Source organism: Ochlerotatus camptorhynchus, unplaced genomic scaffold (assembly GCF_037179485.1).
Source record: "Ochlerotatus camptorhynchus isolate MF236.1 unplaced genomic scaffold, CSIRO-AGI_Acam_v1.1 ptg000313l, whole genome shotgun sequence".
NCBI classification, from domain to species: domain Eukaryota; kingdom Metazoa; phylum Arthropoda; class Insecta; order Diptera; family Culicidae; genus Ochlerotatus; species Ochlerotatus camptorhynchus.
Window position 1 is genome coordinate 1,127,455 of NW_027040801.1, and position 27,185 is coordinate 1,154,639.

A 27,185-nucleotide genomic window follows, 5' to 3' on the forward strand; every position below is an offset into this window, starting at 1 on the left:
TTCTAGTCTTTTTCCATATTGAGCAGCGAAACAGTTAGATAGCCATTCTTATAGAAAATTTTCTCAGCTACAACTTTGCTAAAGATGTAAAACGAGACAGGAAAAATTTATTAATTATTTAAGAGATTGGTAAACTTATGACATGATCAAGCAGCTGCTCTGTAGGCAACACTTTTGCAGTGTGACATAGTAGCCATGATTTGTGTGTCCTATTCAACGCCCCAGAAACACCAATGTTGCCTGCTGAGCAGATGATTGAGCATGATCATAAGACATCAGCGCATTGAACCATTGAAAACTTTCGATCCTTGCATTTAATCAAAAAGTGATCTTCAGTTGTAGCTGGGAAAATTTTCTACAAGTACAGTTGAAAACTTTTGAAGCAGACCGATATGGTGAATTATTAGATAGACATGAACAAAAATCTTGGTTTTACCATATTAATTCCCATACAAACTTCAAATGGTTTGTGCCATCTCAGTTTCTCACCAAATCGGTTCAAATTTTGAGAGGTTAGTCAGGATCCGATTTGGAATCGTTTAAGTATTGTGGAGCGAAAATTTTAAATTTTGCATCACTCTAATACACACACACACACACTCTTCTCGAAATAAAACTATCGCTTTTAAGGTGTATATAATGGATGGCTATATTTATTTTTGTTTCATACGAGATATATAAAATGCAGTTGGCTATACTTGTGGTTTATAAGTGTGAGTTAAACAATTCAATCTCGAAAGGCACTGTAGAATAAGAAGAGTAAAATATTCCTTCCTCGCCATGTGGCACCTCGTTCAAACAATGGCACACGAGATAAAACAAAAACACAGGCTCAGTACTGCGCCAGCTTGGCCAGGAAACCATTCTGCTGTTGCTTCAAAATGACGTTATCGTCCAGCTTGTAGTGCTTGTCGCAAAACTCCTCCAAACGCTTGCACGCCTCGACGATCATATCCTCCGGAGCGGTGAGCACAATCCGGATGTAGTTCGGATACTCGAAGCATTGGCCCGGCAGGCAGAACACGCTCTGCTCGGCGACCAGGCCCTGGACAAACTCCAGATCTGTCTCGTATTCCGGGAACCGTTCGATGTCGATGCCGATCATCATGTACATGGCCCCACCGGGCATGATCGGACGGAGCCCACGGATATGCTTAATCGACTTGAACGCCATCTCGGCATGTCGCTGTGGAATAGCATTAGTTAGTTTGGATCGTTGCTTAGGTAAAGAAGTTAAAGACTTACATAAAGGGTAGAAACCAAGTCATCGTAGAACGCCGGGGGAGTGTTCTTCAGGATGTCGGGCAGTGCACCCTGCACCAGGGTGTTGGCTCCGAGGATTCGCGCGGACAGATTGGCCAGTCCTTTGCGAACGTCTTGGAACAGATTATCCCGATCGTGAATCACAATCCAACCCATGCGCCATCCGGGAACCAGGAAACGCTTGGTCAGTCCACCGCACGATAGCACCGGTACCTTCTTGGACAGCGAACTGACCGCGAAGAACTCCTGACCCGGAAATACGAAATGTTCGTAGATTTCGTCGGCAAGGATCGGAAGATAGTGCTTCTCGGCAATGTCCAGGATGGCTTCCAGGTGGCTCTTGCTAAAGACGCTTCCGCACGGGTTGCTCGGATTGGTCACGATCAGGGCAGCCGTGTTCGTATCGATCAGCGATTCCAGTTGTTCCAGGTCCACTTCCCAGTTCTTCTCCGGTATCAAGTCATAGTAACGGCATTCAACTCCGAAGCCCTCGGCCAGGGTGCGGTAGATGGAGAATCCTGGCTTCGGGATCAGTATGTTCTGGCCTGGGCCGGCTAGGACCGAGAGGCACAGGTCCAGTGCACAGCTGCAACCACTGCAAAGGATGACATCGTTCAGTGTAACATCGCCCTGGTGCGATACGTACTCGGCGACGGCTTGGCGAGCCTCGGGAAATCCGGTGCTGGGTCCGTAGCCGTTCCGTGAGCCGTTATCGACGGCCTTGCGGATGGCGTCGATGATTTCCGGAGCGGGCTTGAGGTTGCCGAATGTAGTCGGATCACCTGTGGGATGGTAGAAGCAGGTGCTATTAGTACATCAGTTCTAAAATATATCGGATTGTGGAATGACGTTTATCAGACAAATTGAAAATCCACTGGAAATATCAGTTGAGATCAATGAAAAGGACCGTAAACAAAATGATCATAGCCCAAGGTGCCTACCGAGTAGGTTACGACAAAAGTTGATTGCAAATTTTCCATTGATCGCACTCACCCCACATCTGGCCACTGCGGAAATGTATATTCAAACGAGTTGCTCAAATTACCATAACCTGCTGCCAAGCAGAGTCAGCGCTTTTGAGTTACATTTGAACGACGACGCAACGAATGTGCGTCTGGCAAAAGCGTAAACATCTCCTTCGGAACAGGTCCGGTTTGGAGTGGACACGTAAACAATATTCCCGACTAAGCGATTGTTTTGACAAACTTCGATGCAACTCGTTCGCAATGAAGGTATTCCAATTCAATGGCAAAATTCCTGCATTATAACGAATCCACTTGATCCAATCGAAAGTACCGCGTTCAAGTGGAGACGGTTGGTATTTTGCTCACGCGGTCACCGTCACACGGGCTCTCTCCTCTCTTCCACTTCCTTCGTACACATACATACACACTCGTCATCAGGCGGCAGGCGGTGAGCTTTCGCATGTTCTCGCATCAGTAGGCCGATGACGGGGTGGGTTGAAAAAGCTCCCCGGGTAGGAATTTGGTGGTGGTGTGGCAACCATCTGATCATTCGATTGGGAGACATTTTTTTTAGATGGATTTGGGATGCTGTTTTTTGGCGACGAACCTGTTTTTCGTGTTTGATGGCTGGTGCTGTTTTTTTGTTTTGCAATTCCCGGTTTAATGAGGTGGTTCGTTTGCCCCGCTGACCGCGCGTGAGCTCGAGCCCGTACATTTCGTCGTTTGCCATTGGTCCACCGTTGGTGGCTCGTCCCGCGGTCAGCCAATCAGCACAGCACAGCCAGCGAGATGGAGCGAGGTTATTTTCTGTTGTTGCCAGGTGACGGACAACTTTTGCCTGCGCCGGCCCCGGCCGGCGGTGACGTGATATTTGCGAAGTTTGTTTTTTTTAGGTATGCGAGGAGGCAGACGCAGATAAGCGGATTTTTTCCTTTTAAATCGAAATGGCGTTGGAGAAAAATAACTTCGATATGAAGGAAGGCCATATGGAAAAAGGATGTCGAATGAGATATTTTGTTTACGTCAATGCAGTTGGGTAGTGTGCATACTCTGAAAATGTATTTTCGTTATTTCTCTGAAAACCGTTTCGTAAAAATGAATATCGTACATACAACATATCTTTCATAAATGGTACGAAACATTCGTTTTTTCCTGTCATCTGGCGCAATGTCAATATCACGCCTTATTCGTATAATATAAAAATTTATCTTCGTACAATCAAACCAACAACTGCGCTTATTGTCGCCTAAAGTGCAGATTTGAGATGGGAATACATTTTTTTTTAAATATTGTCGGTTTTACCAATACATGCAAGCTACCATTATAAATCAAAATACTTGTCTCGGTGGTTTTATGTCAGAGGAAAAAAATACATGCAAGCAGCAGAAAAAACAAACGAAATCGAATTACCGCTCCATGAGTACTTCTTATTTGCCTTTAGCCTATCCCTTTCTTGTAGCACAGATAGAGTGACGGATAAGGCACAGATCTGACTATCGCAGGGTTCATGATACGAGTCTGTTCTAAACCCTTTTTTATTTTGTTTTTGTCATTGTATTTCTTCCAACAGGTAACACATTCCACATTTTTCGGTCTCCATAACCAACACTTGTGGCCCGCTGGTTGGGTGTAGCGATAGCAAGTGTGGCAGTTCTAACGAAACTAGCTTCGTACAATGTACAAATCAATTTCGTTGCAAAAAACAACGAATAAATTCGTAGAACAAACGAGCGATTTCGTTGTATAAACGAAATTTTATTTTCAGTGTAGTTGTTGGATGACCTCCGGCATCCAGGCTCGGTTATACGCCTTTGAAATGTCCAACGTTGCCAAGTCCACATGCTGGTTATGTTTCATTGCGTCATGGAGGGCCTGTCTGAGCGTCCCGAAGTACGTATTAGTACTGTGCCCTGGACGGAACGCGTGTTGACGGTGATCGAGAAGGTTGTGGTCGTTCAGGAAGCGCATGAGTCGACGGTTAATCATCCGCTCCATGATTTTGTAGCTGCAGCAAGTGAGCGAGATTCGATTTTCTTGATGGGAACAACCAATCTGTGAGAGAGTTGTCTAGCCACTCCTCGTTGAGGAGTTCCAATAGTTTGATCCTCCCTACTGCGGGTAGGTTTTTTAGGGTAGCCTTCTTCATCCGGACCGGCGGAGCTTCTTTTGGCTGTAGAGTGGATTCCGTGTCGTCGTCGGGGATGGTGATTAGACTGATGCAAAATTTGAAATTTTCGCTCCGCAGTGCTCGAACGGTTCCAAATTGGGCCCTGATTAGCCTCCCAAAATTTGAACTCATTGAGTTAGAAACTGACTTGGCACAAACCATTTGAAGTTTATATGGGAATTACTATGGAGAAACCATAATTCTGGTTCATATCGATCTCAAAATTCACCAGCTCACTCTACTTTAGAAAATGATAGCTAAGCTTGTTGAAAATTTTCTCAGCTACAACTTTGTTGAAGACCACTTTTCGATCAAATGTAAGGAACAAAAATTAATTGAAATTAATGATTCAAGTCACTGATGTCTTATGATTATGCTCGATCAACTGTTCAGTAGGCAACATTGGCGTAGAATCTATATCTATCTATATATATAAAAATGAATTTCTGTCTGTCTGTCTGTCTGTCTGACCCTTATAGACTCGGAAACTACTGAACCGATCGGCGTGAAAATGTGTATGCAGGGGTTTTTGGGGCCGGTAAAGGTTCTTATGATGGTTTGAGACCCTTCCTTCCTCTGTAAGAGGGGGCTCCCATACAAACTAAACAGGAATTTCTGCATAACTCGAGAACTAATCAAGCAAATGGAACCAAATTTGGCATGTGGGGGCGAGTGTGGGGGTATAAGGAGATAATCATAGGGGGTAGCCCCTTAGATAATAGGGGGGGGGGCTACGTAATTATAGCATGCTTTTTTAAATCGGCGCATAAAATCAAGCTAATATTGAATCCCGAGCAAGACCGGGCACACTCAGCTAGTAGAGGATAAAAATCATGGCTACTATGTCTCACTGCAGAATACAGTGTTGCCTACAATACAGTTGCTTAATCTTGCCATAAGATTATCAATCTCTTAAACAATTAATAACTATTTAATTTGACGTTTGGCTGAAAAATGATTTTCTGAAAAATTTTAGCTGATAAAAATTTCCATAAGAATAGCAATAGAATTTTTTAACAGAACAATATGTAAAAAGGCTAGAAGACAATGAACAAAAAGTAGAAGGGTCTGTGCCTAGGGGCACGAACGGAAGCTTGACGTAGGACCGCTAGAGGACGGAATAAATGTGAAGAGCATTTAGTTCTTTTAATTGATCAATTATCTATTATCTCAACTCTTTCCGTTTTTGAATTGTAGGCGTACCAAATTTGTAGTAATTTTTTTCAAAGAGAAAGTTGATTAAGAGAATCAATCAAAATCACTTGCACCCCTGCTTCCAAGTTGGATTACAAGATTACAACTCTGGAGAGCATTTTGTGTGGTCTTTGGGGGCTTGTGGTTCTGAATATGGACAAACAAGCACAGATAAATTATATTCCAACTCTTTACTGATGTAAGCTTGATGGCCCTGTAAAAGGGCCGTTTTATTGAAGAGGACATCCATGGCCACTTACGCTTGGCGTGTTTAGTGTAGGTGACAGCATCTTGGACCTCATTTTCCAGGAACACCTTCAGCACACCTCGTAGATCAGACCGGAGATACGTTTGACACCACCGTGGTGAGCCAGACGACCGATGGCAGTTATCTCGAAGAACTTTGCGATGACGCTGGCGCCTCCTTTACCAAACCTTTTCCTCCTTTGCCACGACCAGTCAATTGTTGCTTGTTGGGTGTGAAGGAGTGGACTAGCCACCACCTTCATACTGCTGCTATTGCTGTTCACCACGCCGTCCGAAGCGAAAATGAGCTAATGCCATACAGCAGCGCTCTTTTATATCTTTTCAGGTTAAAGCAGAATGATGTGCAACCAAGTGGTATAAAAGCTACAAAGACTCCTCCCATCATGAGTAGTTTGCTAGCAAGTAGCGACACTGGCTCTTTTCCTTTTGCGTACACGGCGAATGAGAACGACCCAAATTTGAGTTTAGTTCACTCATAATCGCCAAAACTGCAGGAACTCAGTGATGAGTAAATTTGTCTCATGGTTTCCTGTGGAAAACCTAAAAAATCTGCCAGAAAATGAGGAAATTGACGAAAATTTTATTCAGTCTCAGAGTAGTATCAATAGACTGCGTGAATCCAATATTTACTTTTCTCAAATTCGGGATTTTTTCCCTGGAAAATCCTGGAAAAACCTGGGAAAACATGAGGCAAATTTACTCATCACTGAGTTCCTGCACTTATTTCTTCTTTCTGAGATTACTAAACTCAAATTTGGGTTGATCTCATTCGCCGTGATATCAAAAGATATCGGCGCCGGTGGTTAGCGTGATAACCTCTCACCCCAGCAGGCCTGGGTCCAATCTCAGTCGGCGCCACCGGCATGTTCTAAGGCATAACATCTCTGATCACGCCTTCCTTCGGGAAGTAAAGCCGTTGGTCTCCGGTTGAGTTGATGGGTCGATTGGTAGGGTCCAGGTGTGGGAGCTGCCTCCCTGGCGTCGGTAGCATTGGAGCTCAGTACGGAAAACAAATCTCGCGTCACTTTTCAATAGGTCCTATCTATATTGATCGATTCTCTTCATCGACACTCGCTTTCGTAAATAACTCGGCTTCACAAATGTTTCCTGCCGTCTTCGTCAAATAAGATGCTAGATTGTTGCTTCTTCCATCGAAAATATCCTGCCATGGCGATTCAAAGTTGATCAAGGTTGATCAAAATAATTTGTACCCCTGCTTCCAGTTTGATTACATGAGCATTTTGTGTGATCGTTGGTTCTGAATATGGACAAACAGGCAGATGAATTCTATTCCTACTCTTTACTGTAATAAGCTTGGTGGCCCTGAAAAGAGCCGATTTGTTGCCAAAGTTGGTGATGATTTAACCTCCGAAACCAAACAGAGTGCGTCTCTGTCACTTCAAAACGTAGATGACATCCATGGCCGCTTACGCTTGGCGTGTTTAGTGTAGGTGACAGCATCACGGATCTCATTTTTCAGGAACACCTTCAGCACACCTCGTAAATCAAACGGGAAATACGTCAGACACCGCCACGGCGAGCCAGACGTCGGATGGTGGTTATCTCGAAGAATTTGCGTTTGGTTCTGAATATGGCGATGAGTGTGCAAAATATTACGCAATTCCATCCTCCCTATTCGCACGCGCCCGAGCATCGGAGGCGAATGCCACTTCGACTTGTTTCGTCTACTTACTACTCTCTGACGACTGTGCTGGGGAAGCAGCATATGCATGTAGGTAATTGGTGGATTTGTTAGTTAATTCGACGCTTTTGGACAATGCTGGACATTTACCAGTTTTTCAATAGTTTCTTGTTGAAAATCAACATTCGGAAGCATTGTTATCGATGCGTAGCCATATTTCTGATCGATTGGTGATAAAATTATTGAAATTGGACCAGGGGCAGCTGAGTTATTAACGTTCAAAATCTTTCTTAATTTGTTACATGTTCTATTTTTGGTTTTCACAAAGTGTACCCCCATATAGAAATCAAAGACGTAGTCCTACGTCTAAAGTTTTGTTTTCCCATAGTAATTTCCATATAAACTTCAAATGGTTTGTGCAAAGTCAGTTTCTTATCAAATGAGTTTACACTTTCGGAGGCTAATCAGGACCCGATTTGAAACCGTTTGAACACTGTGGAGCGAATGTTCCTATCACACTAAGATTATTTGACAGATTTCTGAGAAATTTTACCGAAATGTCAACAGCTGAACGTTCGGTAAACAGTTCAATGATTTTTCACAGTTCAAGACCAACAATTGAAATGGCCTCAACTCCATTTTGTAAACAAACCTTGTAAGGCCATTTTCCCGTGAACCTAAACCTACATTCGCAAACCTAAACCACAATCGGGTAGAGGAGAATTTCCCCTACCTGTTCATTTTGTTGTTTTGCCTTGGCGGACTTCGGTTCGGGAGAAAATGGCCTTACAAGGGTTGTTTGCAAAATGGAGTTGAGACCTTTTCAATTGTTGGTCTTGAGTTGTCCTGTAATTTTTTTACAAATATTCTAAAATTTAACAGAAATCTGTTAAAAAATCTTTTATGAATGAAATTTCCGGGACTGACATTCACCAAGTTCCATGATATTTGAAGTCGATGAACAAATGATCCGAAGACACGTTGTATTCACGGCATTTTTGCACAACCTACCGAATTGAATATATGTTTAGTATTACTTCTGCGTGAAGTCATCTCCTCCATCTTACCCCTTCAGTCTGTTGTTGTGAAATTAACATCTTCAACTATAACATTGCATGTTTTATCACGGTTTTAAAGAATGCTAAAAGCTTAATTCATAGTCTACAGAACCTTCATAAAATCCTAATTTTTAATTGAGATGAATCTGGGTATTACCCTACGAACCAGAGATGCCAGATTTACAGACATGTCAAGGGAAATTTTTTAAATTTATTTGGTTACATGTTTTACATCTTTAGTAAAATTACACGTGCGATGCATTTTGCAACATGTATTAGAAATTAGCGCGTTTTCAAATCCACCACACGAACGAGCAGTCACTGTTATAGACGGTCATAGACCTGGCAATGTGCTGCCATGTTGTATCCAAAACGAACATTTTCCATACGATTTGATGGTTTGTTTGGATACGTCAACTCACGTTGGCCGCTATAACTCATGGGGTCTGAAATGTCGACCATTGATCTTAAAATTCTAATGTGATTTGAGGTGTCGCATGATGATTTTTTGATATAGGGGAAATGGCTCAAATGTTGGCCTATGGATCTAAGATTGGGCCCATCGCTAAAAATCTGCTATTTATAAATTTTATCTTATGTGTTAAATGAAATTTAAGTGATTTATCATATAGAACGCATGTGATGTTATGTGAAATTCAGATATATGTCATTGGTTTTGTTAATGGAAAAATATGTTGTGCATTCAAGAAATACTCAGAGGGAGAGATGGGCGGAGAGAACAAAATACAACTCGGCAGCAGAGATTTGTATCTTAATTATCTTGCAACCCTTGGTAAAACTTAGCATTTCACATGACTTTTACTTTTGATTCGATTTACGTGCAAATTAATAATTGATTGCATCGCAATATTTTACACATTTTTCGGTGCCATTAATTAACCAACTAAGATCAATTAATCAATAGAGTTAGAATATTGCTTTTGATTCCAAAAAACTAGTTGAATGTGAGAAGCACACGAAACATAAAGGTGATTGAATTTATGTTCGATTGCAATACTCTCAAATTTAATCTAGTAAGAATAAGAAATCCTCGGAAAAATTCTAATGAGAATGGTCGTTTGGCTCAGATTTTGACAGTTCATTTGGCTCAAAACATTCTCTCCGCCCATCTCTCCTTCTAGTACTTCTAGTGCATTCCCAATGGAAACTACATGAAAACTTTTTCCGTGTACTAATTTCATATATACATCGAGATGTTGCTCATATTAGAAAACAAATTCCTGTAAAAGCTCGGAAAGTTTTACTCAGTCTATGTGTTAACTTCGTTTTCAAAAATATGAGTGGAAAATCGCAACTTTGAGTCGACCTCACTTGTCGTGCAATAGTAATTTATTTATTTATTAATTGCTTTTAACGTATACGGCGTAAATGGATGCATTCCCAACTCCACTTAGGTTCAATTCGTTAAAAGCGAAGACTACAAATCAAGAAGACTGGCATCTCTTCCAAAAATCAGGAGACAGTAACGGCAACGCCTCTTCTAAGCAAAAGTGGAACCTGTGTATGATGGTGTGTGTTAATTCACGAGTGCATTCACACACATAGGTAGACATAATTAGCTGTCAATTATTGGTTTTGTTATGATTATCGTTAAAAGTGAAACGTTTCTTTCTCTGCTTTATGCTGACAACGAATTAAAAATCCAGCTGAAATTTAGCGCAAGTAAATTTGATTTGAAAATTAAAACTATGGCAATGATGCCATTCACAATGATGGTGGGACCTTCCTCGATCATTAATTTGCTATCTCACAATTATCTTCCACTTTTCCTAAACCCTTTAATGCATTTATGGGCATTCGTCTGGTGCATTAGTAAAATGCATGCCCGTTCTGCATGGCTTTGGCACCTGACCACAACGGGGGGAGTTAAGTTGTGACGCTCGGCAACTTGGCACAGTACTCTCTGACCATTTGAATGTCACTGGCCAATCCGACACTGTTGTTATCATTCTCTGGAAGGGGTTGGTCGATTCTAAGAATTGTTAAAGCATACAGAGGATCACTATCCGGTGGTTTCATGTTCTGACAACATCTAAAATGGAAATATGTACCGTTTGGGATTGTAGTCCTTCAACCTTTCGTTTTCATTTTCTCCAACATTAGATCCTGCTACGCATTCCGTTGGATCGTGATGTAGGTACCGGATGTTTCTTTTTTTTTGAATCCATGATTTTTCTGCAGCTGACGGTAGTTCACTTAACGGAGGTGGAAGCCGCCAATTCCTTATATTTGATTGCTTCCAACAGGCAAAGTAAACAATATTTCGGTTCATCGTACACAAGTAAAAGTTACTTTAACTAGGTATCGATCCGAGTTGCAATCCTCTACTTGATCCACCATGACAAGTTTTTCGGTTTGGAGTTGGAAAACCACCGGCTTGCTGTGATTAGGATACAAATTGCCGTGAAATTTTGTAGAGCAAAACAAAAACAACAACGAGTACCGTGCTATGATTATTCGTTTTGGTGACATTAGGTCACTCACACAGTCACTGTTAATGCGCAGTCTCACTAAAGGCCCAAACGCAATGTGGACGGAAACGGAAAGTTTGACAGTTGTCACAAATGACATCAAGAAGCCTAACCGATGTCGATTTGGTCCTAACTAGTTTTTTAATCGGACAAGTAGGCTTACTCAGATCGGGCTTTTCCGCTGCCGCTGCCGTTCCGCTTCCGCTGTCATTGCGCTTGGGCCTTAACACTTGTGCTTCAAAGTTCCACCTTTGATTGTCAGAGGCGCTGTTATCAGTGACGTTTGACATTTGTATGGGAGAAGGGAACAGTTGCCAGTCTTCTTGATTTGTAGTCTTCGTTAAAAGCAAGTCTTTTTTGCTCTAACATGTCTTTTACTGACATTTTAAATTTCGCATCTATTTCATTACCCCCCTTCCGTCACACGCAAAACTTCTGCTTATTTTATGCAACTCAATTACAGACATTTTTCGCAGACTTCTGAAAAAAAAAAATCTGGCAACTCTGCTACGAACTCACTTAAAAATGGCGACATGCGAGATGATAGATAGACCTTGTAGACGGCGCAAAGCAGTGAATGATTAAAAATAATTTAAAGGGAAAAGGGACGTCATTATTTTTTGGAAATTCAAGGGCACTTTAAATTGAAATTCTGTCAATGAAAATGTGTTTACTGTGTGCCGGTAGGCAACTAAAATGTAATGAACACATTTTCATGAACGTTATTTTTTGTTTTGAACGACAAAACTGCTTTTGAATTTTTGAAAATTAATGACGTCTCCTATCACCTTAACTGTATGGAAAACTAAAAAAAATAAACAAAATTTAAATTAAAACAGTACAAAGTACGAAAATTTCAACACAGAATTCACATTACCCCCTTCCCTATACAGCAAGAAATTTTTAGTTATACAGGAATCCCTCGAAAATGCTGTCCAACCACCGTAATTTTAACCATCGTATAGGTAAATATCGACAATGAATGAATCAAAAAAATGGTGTACCGTTGAATAAGATATACCGCTTTCTGTATTCTTGTTCAACTATAATTTGTGTTTTCCCCTTTCTGACTTTCATATTTTTCGAGTCTGGACTTCTCTCCCAGTATAAAACCAGTAACAGCCTAACGTCAAACCGGACGGTGATTAATTATTATTATGGCAAGCGTAAAAAGCTGGATAGTAAACATTCCTCTACCTGGTGATGTTGAAAGTTTGCATGGCTAATGAAATGTTGTTCATAGTTGATTGTAGGACGTTTTCCAGGACCAAGCAAACTGTGATCAAATCCCAAACGTATGAGTTTCAATCACATATGTACAAAATGATATGTATGTATAGTATAATCCAAATTTGATATGGGACAACAAACACCAGACAAAAGCATCTTGTTCTTTGTGATCGATATGCACCACCATAAGTAGCAGTCAAACCGTTGCAAATGCGGATACCCACCGGAGCGTATAATTCAATGCAAAATGCTAAGTTTCGCAACTATTTGCACTCTGCTCTGCACCTAAAGGCCCGAATGCAATGAAAGCGCAAACGGAACGGCGAATTGATTAAGTCTACTGTAAAACATCTTAATGTCATTTGTTGCAACTGTCAAACTTGCCGCTGTCGTTTCGCTTCCGCCTATAATACGTTTGGGCATTGACTTCCAGCGAATGCTGCAGCAGAGGCTTATTAAACCATCCAAGCAACCAGATTGGACAGATCTTTCGAATGAAATTCAAATTTATCTAAGTGCACTGGTTGCTGCTGCCGGACATGATACACTACTGCTGGTCGGTACTGATACTTTATCGGTTTTCAATCTACCAATGCTAATGCATTAAATCTGGAAGGTGGAAATAGCGTGATACTACGGCTATTGTGGAGTAAACTGGGTGTTATATGCAATATGGTTGCTTTATTGGTGATGAACAAAATAGAGCGGCGTAAAGGAGCAACTCCAAATGGCCAGTGCAGTATGAGTTCGCATCCAAATGAGCTCAGATTTTGGAAGATTGATCAGTAGTGCTATTTTGACACACTCTAATATCTAGTTAAAACCTTACGTAACTGTATTGCCAGTTTAACATTTAACAGCTGCCCGAGACGTTCCTCACTTTGCAGCCATCTCATGCTCAGATCGCACATTTTCATCGATTAACCTTTTTTGCATATTTGCCAAAACATTTGCATTCCAAACGCAAAAAAAAAAAAAGAATCCAGCTTCGCAAATAAGCCCGGATCAACTCCCCGAAAATAGCGATTTCGCGCAGTCATCCAAGTCCCTCCCGAAACTTGTTTTCTCCCCCATCATGGCCCATCACGGGAGACCGGTTCGATTTGCGCATCAGAGTGCCACCGGTGACGACTATCGGGGACCGAACAGCCGATAGATGTCACTGGGATCGTTCGAATCACGCCACTCTTATCTTTGAATAATACGAAGGTAGGTACGTCAGCCCAGCCAACGACGCTCAGTGGGGGTCATAGCTTGAATGGAAGTGTGCAAATTTTTGTCCAAATGCACAACAACAGTGTGGGGACTTTCGTCGGGGGAGAATTTTGAGACAAAAAATACGACGGCACGTGTGGCTTTTTATAATATTGTGCTGAATAACATTTGATAAACGAGAATAACCTGTTCCTCTCGCGCCGCCCGGGCACTGGCGGACATATCTATATGTCAAGTTAAAATTTATTTCGAAGTGATAGAAGAAAATACTCCTCAACTCGCGATTCAGCCGTGAGGTTTGATGATAATTAATGCATTCGATTGGGTTGGAGGGATACTGGGTGAACTTCTGGTGGCTATGATAAGCTAAAAGCCGAGAAAGTCTTTTCCTCGAGAATAAGATACGAACCTGTTTTCGGATGGTTGGTAGACATAATTTCGGGACGGGTTTTTCGGGGCAGTGCACTGCCGAGAATTCTAGACATTTCGAGAATAGGTTTTTCATTTGTTTTCGAACGGCGTCATAATGTCGCAGTGGATACAATTGCTTTCGTTAATTCTAGATAGAGCTGGAATTAGGGCGTAACAGCCTTTGTAAACAATGACTTCTCTTGTTGGTTTCTCGGAATTCAAGGCACGCCTACACAAACCAACATATCCATCGGTTGGGAGAAGTCTTCCTCTACTCGATGGTGATGTCGATTTGCCAGAGAGAGCCATGACTTCCGAGAAATCATCGAGAGAAGTCATTGTTTACAAAAGCTGTTACGCCCTAATTCCAGCTCTATCTAGAATTGTGCTACTGTGTCAAGTCAAGCCCCACAGTAAAAGTATGGACGTCTGTCAATAGTTGTTCCAATCGAACCGTCACCGCTTTGCTCGATTGAAACAGTTTTTTTTTTCAGTTTTGTGGTGACAGTCGTCCATACTTTCACTAGAGGGCTTTAATTCTACCCCATTGCTTTCCAGTCCCAACTGAAACTTTTTGCCTGCAACGCCAATGAGATCGACCCAAATTTTTGTTCAGTTTACTCATAAATCTCAAAAAGTTCAGAAACTCAGCGCTGAGTAAATTTTCCTGAGTTTTTCCAGGAAAAAAAAATCCTGTTTATGAGAAAATCCATTATTGGATTAACTGGTACTACTTCTAAACTGCACGGCGAATGTGAACGACCCAAATTTGAGTTTAGTTCACTCATAATCGCCAAAAGTGCAGGAACTCAGCGATGAGTAAAATTTGTCTCATGGTTTCCTGTGGAAAACCTAAAAAATCTGCCAGAAAATGAAGAAATTGACGAAAATTTTATTCAGTCTCGGAGAAGTACCAATAGACTGAGTGAATCCAATCTTTACTTTTCTCAAATTCGGGAATTTTTCCCTGGAAAATCCTGGAAAACCTGGGAAAACATGAGGCAAATTTACTCATCGCTGAGTTCCTGCACTTTTGGCGATTATGAGTGAACTAAACTCAAATTTGGGTTGTTCTCATTCGCCGTGTCAGTAAAATTTTCGTCAATTTTCCTCATTTTTCGACAGATTTTTGAGGTTTTCCACAAGAAAACATGAGGCAAATTTACTCATCGCTGAGCTCCTGCAATTTTCAGGATTCATGAGTAAACTGAACTCAAATTTGAGTCAATCTCATTGCCCGTGTTCTCTCAATGTACTTTGAGCAGTTGCACCGGTGTGAATTGAGAGGTTTGCTTTTGGACGTTTGTGTGGCCTGAGAAGTCCAGAAATTGTCCAACCCAACAAATCCCTTGACTAGACCAGGAATCGAATCAGCCACCTCCAGCATGATTTGCTTTGTTTCTGCACCTTTACTTACTATGGAAGTTCCAACTCTGATGGCACTGAACTCTTATACAGATTAACTTTTACTACTGGCTCTGATTGGAAGATCTGCAAAATGGAAAAAAATCCAGGCGACTATGTCACAAGTGCAAGAAGCAATGTGGTCAGTTGTACGGGTTTATCCGTAGATCTCAAGGCGTAGGTCACTCCGCACACCAATCTTGGGCTAATATTTGTCTCAGTGTGGCGATTGTGCCGGCAGTGCCGGTCATAGAGCAAGCTGCGATTTTTGGCGAGATTTTTAATAAAATACAAATATTATGTTATATTTGGCAACCCGGTATTTCTGACAGCTTGAATGTTTTGGTTTGCAATCGCAAGGCTAAAATCGGTCTAGCGACAACCAAGGAGGAAAGCCGGTGCCGGTGGTGTAGTGGTAAACATGACTGCTTTCTCATCCCAATAGGTCTGGGTTCAATCCCAGCCGAGGTCGGTGGGATTTTTCTGAGGCATAAAAAATCTCTGGTCAAGTCTTCCTTCGGAAGGGAAGTAAAGCCGTTGGTCCCGGATCATGTGTGTTTGAATGGGTGCGATATCCTACCCAGGTGTGGAAGCTGCCTTCCTGCACATTCGATTGCCGTCAATGGATGGCAATCGATGTCCGTCGGTGATGGGCACTAGATTGCGGAACAGAGACCGACGTTAAATAAAGGAAAGAAGAAGAAGAAGAACCAATGAGGAATGCTGGTGAGATGGACCGTGAGCGGTCTCAGCCGTCCAACAGGACACAACAAAGAAAAACAGCCGGAGATTAACCGGAAGTGTCCCCGCATCGAAAACCGTTGGATGCGAAAATTGATCGGCTCCGAAAATGTCGAATATCGTGCTCGATAAGGATTCCTTCTACCGAGGATGATTCGCTGCAGAAGGAGGATTGCATTCTGACGGCGGTTGGCGTAGACGAGGAAACCATCTACAGCAAATCCACCTCGCTGCTGGGATACGAGCTGACCGATACGATTACAGTGCTGTGCGAAAAATCCACTGACCAGCAAGAAGAAGATCGACTTCTTGAAGCAGATCGAGAAGGACGATGTGGAGTGCATTCCGTCGGTGAGGCTGTTGGTTCGAGATAAGAACGACAAAGACAAGGCTAATTTTGTAAAGCTGCTGGAGGCGATCAAGGGATCCAAGGATGGCGTTACGTTAGCCGTCTTGTACAAGGACAACTTCCCTGGTGAATTATGTGAATCATGGCGAGCCTTCGTCAAGGACAAGAGCTTCGACACGCTGGACATCAGTGTTGAGGTTATCACCATCAAGAAGGCCTGCATGGTGACGGTAGACGCATTCAACAAGTACCTCAAGGATCACATCATTGGGATTATCGATGCTGATAAGAAAGTAAAACATGCCAAACTGTCGGAGGGTGTCGAGCAGGCTCTTACGGACAAAAGGTGGATACCAACTAGTTGGACAGGTGCTACCCGAGGATTATCCAATCGGGTAGCAATTACAGCTTGAAGTTCAGTGCATTCAGCGACAAGAACTATCTACACTTCGGATCGATCATCTGTGCTCTAGGTGCGCGTTACAAGTCCTACTGCCCCAATGTTGTCCGAACGTTGCTGGTCAATTCGATGGAAACTATTCAGAAGCACTAAACCTTTCTGGAAGAGGAATTGCTGAAGGTGATGATTCCGGGCAAGAAGCTCTCGGTGGTGTTCAACGTCGGAATCAACCAGTGAAATTCGGTTTAAAAATTGTGAGTTAATTAGGTTGAGTGGAAGCAATAAAAATTCCGTGTGATTGTGCCGTGAAAAATATTGTTCAAGTGCGTTTAGTTTGGTAGATTGCTGGTGATTTGCTGCTGAAAATTAGGGTTCTTTCAAAGCCTCATCCTGTCACTCCCGAGCCGTTCCCTCAACATAAAATTGTCTTGATTAATTTTTTTGACGTTCAATCCAAACGTGGTGTTGAGCAAAGTTGTAGCTGGAGTTAGTTCACATACAGAGTGTTAACTTTTCCCATAGTAATTCCCATGTAAACTTCGAAGTAGCCAGTGCACTACGAGGTCGCATCGAAATGAGCTCAAATTTTAGGGGATCAGCAGGACCTGATTTGAAATCGATTGAGTGGGGTGGATTAAAATCGATATTTTGAACTACTCTGAGCAGTTACTGCTATTTGACAATTTGTTCGAGATGTGACAGCAGTGCTGAGATTTGTCATTGTCGTTGACAGACTTTCGCGCGATATTGACAAAATTGTTTTTCACATAGTCACTGACAGACTTGATCCTCAAAAAAACCTTCGTCAAAATCTCATTCATTGTTTCGTCAATGACTAAGATTCATCTGGTAACAAAAAGTGTAATTTCAGGCACTCTGTGTCACATTATTGTTATCCAAGCAGTTCAGGACGTAGATGCTTGTTCACTTTAACGGCTCCATGTAATTGTGTTGCTCATGTAATTGGTTTCGTTACAAATTTAGTTAATAAAGAAATCTACACATGTTCGTTACTGACTGCATTGTCATTGACAATTGACATGGTTTGCCTTGACGATGTCAATATCGCCGTGTATTATCGAGATTTTGCAGCACTGTGTGACAGATTAATAGTTTTCATTGGTTTTAGCTTAAATCAGATTCAGGACAGAGATGAACTAGCCTTAGGCTAAAAATCTCTAAAAAAAAGATTAAAAAAAAAAGATTTAGGACAGTTTTTGACTTGTTTTTGGCCGATTGTATGATGCTGTTGTTTGGAAGAAGATTCTCAACTCTCCCGTATAATAAGGTTCAAAAGTACTATCTTAGATGTAAAAACTAAAATATCTCAAAACTCCAAGCATTTGGAATCAAACTAATTCCATACACAGGCTCCCTAATTCAAGGTACTTTCTCTTACAGAGCTTTAATGAATTGTAGTTCATCTCATTCGAAGCTAGAAAGATTTTTCAGAAGCATGTTCAAAAATCAAAACGAACTTTGGGCCCATGGCTAAAAATCTGCTGTTTAATAATTTTATCTAGATGAACGCACTTATGTCACCGATGAACCGACATGCCACAGGAGCATTTCGTTTGTCCACAATTCGAATTGTCAAACGAGCGATTCGAACTTTCAAACGGGCGATCAGTTCTGTTAAACGAGGTGAGACACAAACCAAGGCAATATAAATTATACGTTTGAGCAATATAACGGGATCGGATGAGTAGATCTCGGCAGTGTTTAACGTATTTTAAATATGGCGTCTTGGGCACGAATTTGAAAGTAGCTTGTATGAGCTGTCACGTCGGTTCGTCGGTGCTTATGTGATGAACTAGCCTACGGCTAAAAAACACAAAAATAAAGAAAAAAAAAATAGATGAACGCATCATTGGGACGGTACTAATGGATATTTTTGGTCGCTATTGAAAATTTAGTCGATTGCTGAATTTATGTATGGGCCAAAATTAGGGGCATTTAGGCCGACATTACATCAAGGGGGGGGAGGTGACTGTCAAATACGAACAATCGTCGCCTACCTCGCAGAACTGGTTCCAAACGACAACAAGCAACGATGGTTTGTTGATGTTTGGAATCAAATTCACATATAGAGCTTTTTGACGTTTAATCGGCGCACACTACTGAACCATTTAAATCTAACGAGTGCGAGCAAGAAGGAAACAGATTAGTGGGAAAACAAACTGTCCATTCATCCATGTGCGCTAGATAGAGAAAGACGATTAAACGTAAAAAAGGTCTATGGAAAATCAATGAGCGTAAACAGGTTAGGACCACTGACTTTGTCGTCTCTTTCGTTATTCGATTGTTTAAATGGAAGACGGAGTTGAACGTCACACTCGTATAACTATTTAAAAAGCGGGAGAATGAAAGAGACGGCAAATTCACTGTGCCTTACCTATGTACATATCGTTGATGGATGATCAGTAGGCATATTTCACAGCACATCCCGCCCCTGCATTACATCCATTTCCCCTAACACATCATTTCCAATTTGGAAAAGTCATAAATCTGGATACAACACCCCAAACGAGGGGGGGGGGGGGGGCGACTCTATCTAAGATGCAGGAAATTTTTTGCTTTGCTGTTGTGTGATGCGTGCGCGCTTAATAGATAGAGAGAATATTGATGAGGATTTTGAAGATTTCCTGCAAAAAGGTGGAGAGCGATGTGAGTAGATGAATTTAGATGCAAGAGATGAAAAAAGATTTTTTCTAGATTGATTCGATAGCGTGAGATTTCTCGACCATCTAAAATTGGGAGTTACATGTGTCGCTGCCCCCAACGAACAATTTTAACAATTGTACAGCCATAAATTGACTTTTAGTTTTGTTTATCATTTTAGTTGATAAGACTCAATCGCATCAATTTGTTAACATTTACTTCTAAATATTATGTTCCTTCACAATATTAATCTGATAATCGATTATTCATCACAATTTTGATGCTGAACAACAAATTTTAAATACACAGGTATGATCACTTGAATAAAAAGTGAATTAATACTTGAAAACTACAATTATAAAAATAGTTTCATTTTCGTTGATAAGCTTTCCGCAAAATCCGTGGAGCTATAAAAACGCGCAAAACGAACGTCAGCTGTCATAACCCTGAATTTTGACTCATTTGTCAGATGTTGGTTGCTACCCCGGGGGCACCCGGAACATGACCACATATGGCCAATGTGGTCCTGGACCATAAACATTCAATATGACCACCTTCACAGCTTTGCATTTTCATGTGACAATGTGTTGGGGTATGACCCAAACAAAAACATTGCCACTTCTCCGGGCATCCGGAACATGCTCAGGTATGGCCGATGTACTCATGGGTACTCAATTTTACCACCATTGATCTTGAGTTTAAATGCTCACGAATCATGAAATCACTAATTGTGAATCTCTGAAAGCGATTCAATTCGTAATTACAAAATACAATTATTACATCTAATGCAAGGGGTGGTCACTCTACACATTCATTTTTCGACAACTTTTTTCTCAAGTGTGCCGGCAGTGGCGATGGCTCGGCCGACACAGAGTCAATGTTATAATAAGAGTCCCACCAAGAGTGAAGCCAGAAGTACCAATCGAACTGTCAAGCGGGGTACCAAACAAGCAAAGTTAATAAACATTATTGTTCTCACAGCCAGTGAACTACAAGTATTGCATTCATTAATGACAATATTTTAGTAATTTTAGATGAAAAACTTTTCATAGCATTATTTAATATATTGTGGTATTTATAAGTTATACCAAGCACTTGTTTGAACATTTTTCAGGTTCCATAATTGTTTTTTGTCTACCAGAAGCTCCGTTATCGACATGTAGAGAGGTATGGGGAGAGGTAGCTCATCGATTCTTCCGGTTCGCCTCCTAGCATCGTGCTAAATATAAGGTACCAGGCAATAACCAGGGTAGTTGATCGATAGCTCGATGACGTCATTTCGTTGGCGTCTGCAATGGGAAATTCTCATAGCAGGCGTTGACGATGGGACGTTGTCGAGTTGTTGAATAGCAACTATCGTGGTAACTCACCGATTACCTGTCGATCTGCCAAATTTGGAAAGACGTCTGCATTGAATTGTCTCATATAATAATATTCCGCCCACTATATCACAAGAAATTGCGAGTAGCTGAGTGGAATGGAGATAAGTTAAGCATTGGGTACAGGACCAAGTCTCCCCTGGGTGGTGCCAAAAGATGAGCGCATAGAATCATCAAGTTGCCATAAGGCACGGAATGAGACTATTGCATGGCTGGGTAGTCAAAGTCTTCCATTCGTTAGTCATTTCAGGTGGATTAGAACAGGTTTAGGTTTAGGGTGGGCGTTGGCCAGATTTGGATTCTTCAGATGTAATCCTGGATAGGACCCTGTCATTGAACGTCGCGTGAAAGTGGAACTTAATGAAGGCCTAAGTACTTTTTCGTAGTTTTTAGTTTTCGGATTTAAAAGATCGTCGGTTACAGTGGCCTGCTTACTGAGCAGAAAAACGCGGTCCCAGGTCATTACACATCAAAGAGATTTATGGTAAAATCGCTTGTGTATCGTGTATTTTGCGAAACTCGTTGTTGTCGTTGGTTCCGGGTTTGAATGGATACACAAATTTGAGCAACGGTATTATGTGATATGAGGGGCTCGGTGGCCTTAGAGCAACCGTTTTTCCTTACTGAGCAGAACATCATGAGTCTAATCTCAGGCCCATCCACATTCAAGATTCGTCAATCGTTTTATTTGTTAATATGACTACATGGTAATAACAGCAACTCGGTGATTAAAAAGGTGCTCGTCTGCCTAGTGGCAAACGTTTTTGCTTACTGAGAGCAGAAGACCGTGGGTTTAGTCCCAAGCTCCTTCGCATTATATGATCGTTAGGACATCAATTCAGCTTATCGTTTACCAAAACGAACCCTGCTGCAATCCCAACCCTCTTATCCAACATCCCAGTGATTCCTCGTGGAAGTGCAGAGGTATTCTCGGCTTCCATCAAAGCGAGTGTCATGTCAACACAATCCTTCCCATTCCTTTCTTGACCTGTGTTCGGGCGCGGCCGGCGCTGGTATTGCCTAATTTAAGATCACCAGTTTTTACACATTGAGGATGATTGCTAGTCCCAAGCATCGTCTATTGGTTCTCTGTGTAATTACAGCTGATCTGGCAGTAACAGAGTAGCAACCGTGGGCGGTCAATCAAGCTCAAGCTCAAGCTCAAGCTCAAGCTCAGAAGCTCCGTTATCGACATGGAATTTTTCACTTCTGAATGAAAGTCATCTGATGCTAACACAAACAATCTGGTTACCGTTTACTCTGACGAAAAATAAAATACAAATAGTGCTGCTTGTTCGCACAACATTTTCTCTTGGCGGGACTCTTATTATAACATCGACTCTGGGCCGACAGTGAAAGTCAGTTGCTGCCAGTTGTTTGTTTGTGAATAATTATATGTTTGACAACCTGATATTTTGACACCTCGTATGTTTTGTTTTGCTCGCTGAAACCGAGACACGGACTTTTTTTCTTCTTTGGATTTGTCTTTTCAGACAGGCTAAGACCATGACTGGTCCATCTCGCCAAGACACGGTTCTTAAGCAGCGGGATGAATTTGCCTACACGCTTTTTCAAAACTACCCAAATTTGGGTAAAATCCACCCACATCTGTCAAAACTGAACCTACCCAAAAATAGGTAAACTATGTTGGGAGTGACAAGTTGACGATCGGATTCATGTCGATGTTGTCAAAAGCAATCCATCCAGCAAAGTGAATTTTGATGACAATCTAGCAAATGGTTTTTGACAAGAGTTTGCTGAAAATCCAGCAGTTTTTATCTAAGAAGATCCGGGACATTTTGCTGAAAATTCAGTTTTGTTTTCAGGATTTTTCCTTGTATTTGGATAGTCACATTATAACAAAACTGTAGGAAAACTCTATCTTCCACTTTAATTGTTAAATCAATCCACAACACATAAGAACATGTAGCCATCTCCATAAGCCTTGCCTTGTTTACAAATCTTCCAGGAACGTCTTGGCGAATATTTTAAACAACCTGTGAATAAAAGTGGTGTTATTGGTATAATATTTCTTCGCCTTATCTTACCGTAGTAATTACGCAAGATAAACTATTCTCCAACATCACAAACACTGAATACGTTGCCAGGCTTATTTATCAAAAGACCATGCAACTAATACAAAAAATTACTAGTCCTTTTGACAGTTCATTTTTGCTGGTTTCCAATAACTGGGTGTCCAGAAATAAACAATATGTTTGCTGATAGGGTAGAGCGCTACTTCGTCGTATTCGCCCATTTCGCACAGAAAACATCAATAATATCAATGATTTCACCTTGCACACACCAATAATAAGTTTTTTTTTCTATGCGTTAGCTCATAAGCTACAAAACAAAGCGCGTTGTATGCTCGGTTTTATGCATATTGACACTCATTTTTCCCTTTGGTTTGTTTTCCATCGATCTTGTTTTCAATCAATGAAATTAATAATCTATGTTAGATTTCTAACAATATCTCAATTATGTGTGACTCTTTATAAAATCCAACGATACGTATAGAAAGGTAAATAAATTTAGAAGTCATCTATGGTAGAATCGCTCATATTCGATTGAAAAAGAGAGGTTAAGTGCGGGTTGTGCTTAGTAGGACGGAAATTAGATAAAAAAAAAACCCTATTTCAGTAAATATTATTTTGCTGGACCTTCTTCAGCCAATCATTTTGCTGGAAGAGGATATCAGAATTTGGAGTGTAGTGGCGGAGTAGCAGTGATTATATTTTAATTCACCCTGAACTAGTCCAGGTTGAGCGGTAAATGCTTCCTGGCGATTCAACCAGTTGATGGCTCTGTTGGTGTGCCGGATTGTGTGTCCATGTCTGGAGCTCTACAACAGGCTTTGAATGAATGTGTTTGTTTCAAAATCAGTAAAACCCCTGGAAGTCGATACAGTTTCTGCACTCCTGCGTTCGAAATGTTTCACTTATTTCCACAAATGTTATCACAGGGATTTCCGAGGTCAAACGTGTGAAACGGAGGAGAATGACCCAAGTCGGACGCATGCAAGTTGACCTATTGGGTGAGATCAGCAATTTTGGAGTTTCGTTTGATGACTGTTCAGTACAATATAACGAATACAGAAAACTCGGTACTCTATATGACTGAGTTTTAGTCATTCACCGTAAAGCATTTATTTTACGGAAAATTCAGTACATGATATTACCGTATTCATTGGTTTGTCACAAAAGCTTCTAAACATCAGTAGTTTTATTCAGAATTACTGAATGTTGGGTATTTTTTGTGATTTACAGTTCGAAAACTGTACAAAAAATTACCGAACAGGGAAGCCGTGATTAAGTGTGTGTAGAAGAAATCAATTCAAAATAATACTCGATACTCGCGTGCGAGTACTAGCCTATTGACTTCCTAGCCCATTCCTGACTATTTTTAACAGCCAGCAGAACAGAAATGTGCGTCCAGAAATTTTCCAGCTCTTTTTAAGCAGCACACCAATCAACTTCAGCCACCCGAGAGCAGCCTTGGTCGGATCGTCCTCTCGCCCATGTGAAAAGTCAATCGAAATCGAATACCGAAAACCACCGTCCTCGTCTCATCATCCAAACCGACGCCAGCAGAGTGTGCGCCTCATTTGCCTTTACCTACATCGAAATATTATTATTATTATCGATAAAAACCGGTCAGCAGCAGTAGTGTGGAATATTTCTACGGTCTTCTGGAATCGTTGCCCACAAAAACAACGACTTTGAGGCCGGCAGCCTGTTTGACTTGCTCGCTTACTTGCTATTTATATTGGCTGCTACTTACCGATCGAAAGCGCAATCAGTTGTTTGTCCGGATTCGGCACGATCTTCAAACCTTCGACGATGGCTCGGATCGGATTGTGGGTGAGCCGGGCAAAGTCAGAGATGGGCACATTCCATTTGGTGCGTTTGCTGCTTTTGATCGCCTGGTGAGATTTTAACTGAAGTGCCGACAGGTCTTTCAAATCTTTCATAGTCACCAACACGGATTGTTTTGAGGTCTTTCTGCTATCAACTTGAGAAATTACGGAACAGATTCGAATATTGCTGTCTCAGGACGAGTTTTGTTAACTGTTCGAGAAAGATACCTAGTCCTCTTTTTACACTTTGTTTTCCTCCTTCTTCTATAAAGTTTATTCAACTTTGTCTAATGCAAACCGCAACGGTTTATGGAAGTCTTGTCACTTTTCTATATCACGAGGAACCACTTGATGCTTGAGAAGAAAAAAACTATATATGTTATCTAATCCACTCTTCATCGACATACAACGACCACGACGACCGACGATTCTCGGCTACACAGATGGACTTCTAGCATCTTATAATCCTTGATATGGTCACTTGGTCGAGTGCTCGGCAACAACTGTTGTAACAAGAACTTGTGCAGCTAATCCTTCCTTTCGGTCCAAATGAGCACACGCGAGAGAAGCTCTCCTCAGCTTTTGTTTTGCTATATACGCTTGGACGGTTTCCACTCTTGAACTAATCCACCAACCGAAGTTGCGCTGCGCTTTTAAAGGTTTCATTCGTTCGCGACCGCGCGGGCACTCAGTGCGCGGAGACCTGCTGCTAAGACGGAATTTCGAAGTGACGTCGTCGTTTGAGGGTGGAAAGCTTGCTCATACAGCCCAAAAGAAAAGCTTTCATCGCGCGGCGACCGACATGACGAATTTTGTGGGACAATAAAAATGAGCTTTCTGTTAGTGGTCGTCGGTTTGAATATGCGTGACGTTTTGATGCGGCCATTTTGGGGGCCATTATTTTATGTAAAAAAATGCTGTTTCGACTTTAATTACATATTTCAATTACCACAAATAGGTCTAATGCACAATAGCAATTTAAAAATACTAGTTATTCGTGATAATCAATATAAGGAGACTATGAATTCACCTATACAGTTTTTTTTGCAACACGTGGTTTTTTGTTTTCTGTCCAGTTATTTACACTGGCCATAATTTAAATGATCCACCCCTCGGATTGATATTAGGCGGTTACCGTTTTAGCATTGTTCTATAGGCGGCTATGATTTTGTAAAACAACGAAAACAAAATTGTGACAGTTGATTTTGTTGTTGTTGCGGATGGCACTCAGGTTGCATTGGCGTAGCTAAGGGGGGTGCCAAGGGGGCCATGTTTCCTCCAGAAATGTCCAGTCCTCCCCTCTCAGGAATTTTGAGTGTTGTTTTATACACCAGTTACAAGACTACTTTATATGTTTATTGATTTTTATGAATGTCTAAAAGACTAGTAAAAAAGTCGAGAATTTATGCAAAATCGACATTTAAGTGATAGCATAATAAGACGTCTCTAGGCTCTACAAATTGGCCAAGAGTTCAGGGATTTTTCTTTAACCTAAGGGAACTTCATAAAACTTCAAGGACTTCTAAGAAGTTCAGGGAAGATCGTAGAAATTAACGAAACTTAGTAGAAATTCTGGGAACTTCATAGAGCTTCAGAAAAAGTTCGAAGAAACTCAGGGAGCTTTGGAAAGTGCAGCAAACTTTGTAGAAGTTTTGCGAATTTCGTAGCATTTTGAGAAGCTGCATGAAACTATAACTGACTATAACTATAAGTGCAGGGAACTTTGTAGAAGATCTTAAAAAAGTTCAGCATACTTCTAAGATCTTCAGGAATCCTCGCTTCAGTTTGGGGAACTTCGTTGCAGTTTGTCAGAGCTTTTACTTAAAAAAAAACTTAATGAACTTCTTGGAAGTTTCGGGAACTTCGTTAAATTTTGAGGAACTTTCCAGATGTTCAAGAATATTTGTAGATGATGGTGGTCTTTCCAGAATTAATTGTAGAATTAAGAGAGATAGAAAAATGTAGAATTTGGAATAAATTCAGGGAACTCCGAAGAAGTTGAGGAAATTTGTAAAACCTATTGAAGTTTTGTAGATGTTGAGGGAACGTTGCATAGATTGCAGGATATTCTTTTAGACATCCTTCCTAAACAGCAGGTATTAATCAAAAGATCTCCAGATAGTCGAAGATATTAGCACAGACAAACAGACATAACACTCGCAAGTTGTTCATCGAACAAGCATTTAACGGTCAATTTAAAAGTATCGTAGTTGGTAGTACAGCCACCTGTGGCGCGCATAGTCAATTCCCTTGCGTTTGACGTTTACACACTACCGCCATCTGTTCAGCGTACTACCCACCACAGTGTACTCAACAGATGGCGGTAATGTTTTTGCGACGATGTTTTACAGTGAGAAATATTCAATGTGTTATGTCTGTTTGTCTGTGATATTAGTAAAGTTCTCTGGATAACTTTTCAAGACTTCTGGTTGATCAAGATCTGATCAAATGTTAGAAAATACAAATGAAGTCTCTCATATATTCTTTCAAG

General features: G+C 41.2%; 1 protein-coding gene across 1 annotated transcript; it reads right to left on the minus strand.

Annotated features, from left to right (window-relative positions):
• Nucleotides 1-672: 672 nt before the first annotated feature.
• On the minus strand, nt 673-25,302 carry Tat (Tyrosine aminotransferase). Its single transcript, XM_065229339.1, has 3 exons — nt 24,619-25,302; nt 1,246-2,045; nt 673-1,186 (listed from the first exon to the last, which is right to left on the minus strand). The coding sequence occupies exons 1-3, from the start codon at nt 24,806-24,808 to the stop codon at nt 833-835; spliced, it is 1,344 nt and encodes a 447-aa protein (XP_065085411.1). The 5' UTR covers nt 24,809-25,302; the 3' UTR covers nt 673-832.
• Nucleotides 25,303-27,185: the final 1,883 nt, after the last annotated feature.

Bases quoted from the DNA above. Each gene is read 5' to 3' on its own strand.
- Tat (XM_065229339.1), bottom strand. From the start codon at position 24,808: ATGAAAGATTTGAAAGACCTGTCGGCACTTCAGTTAAAATCTCACCAG. The intron at 2,046-24,618 runs GTAAGTAGCAGC...ACCATCCCACAG, and splicing joins ACTGATTGCGCTTTCGATCG to GTGATCCGACTACATTCGGC. The intron at 1,187-1,245 runs GTAAGTCTTTAA...GCTATTCCACAG, and splicing joins ACTTGGTTTCTACCCTTTAT to CGACATGCCGAGATGGCGTT.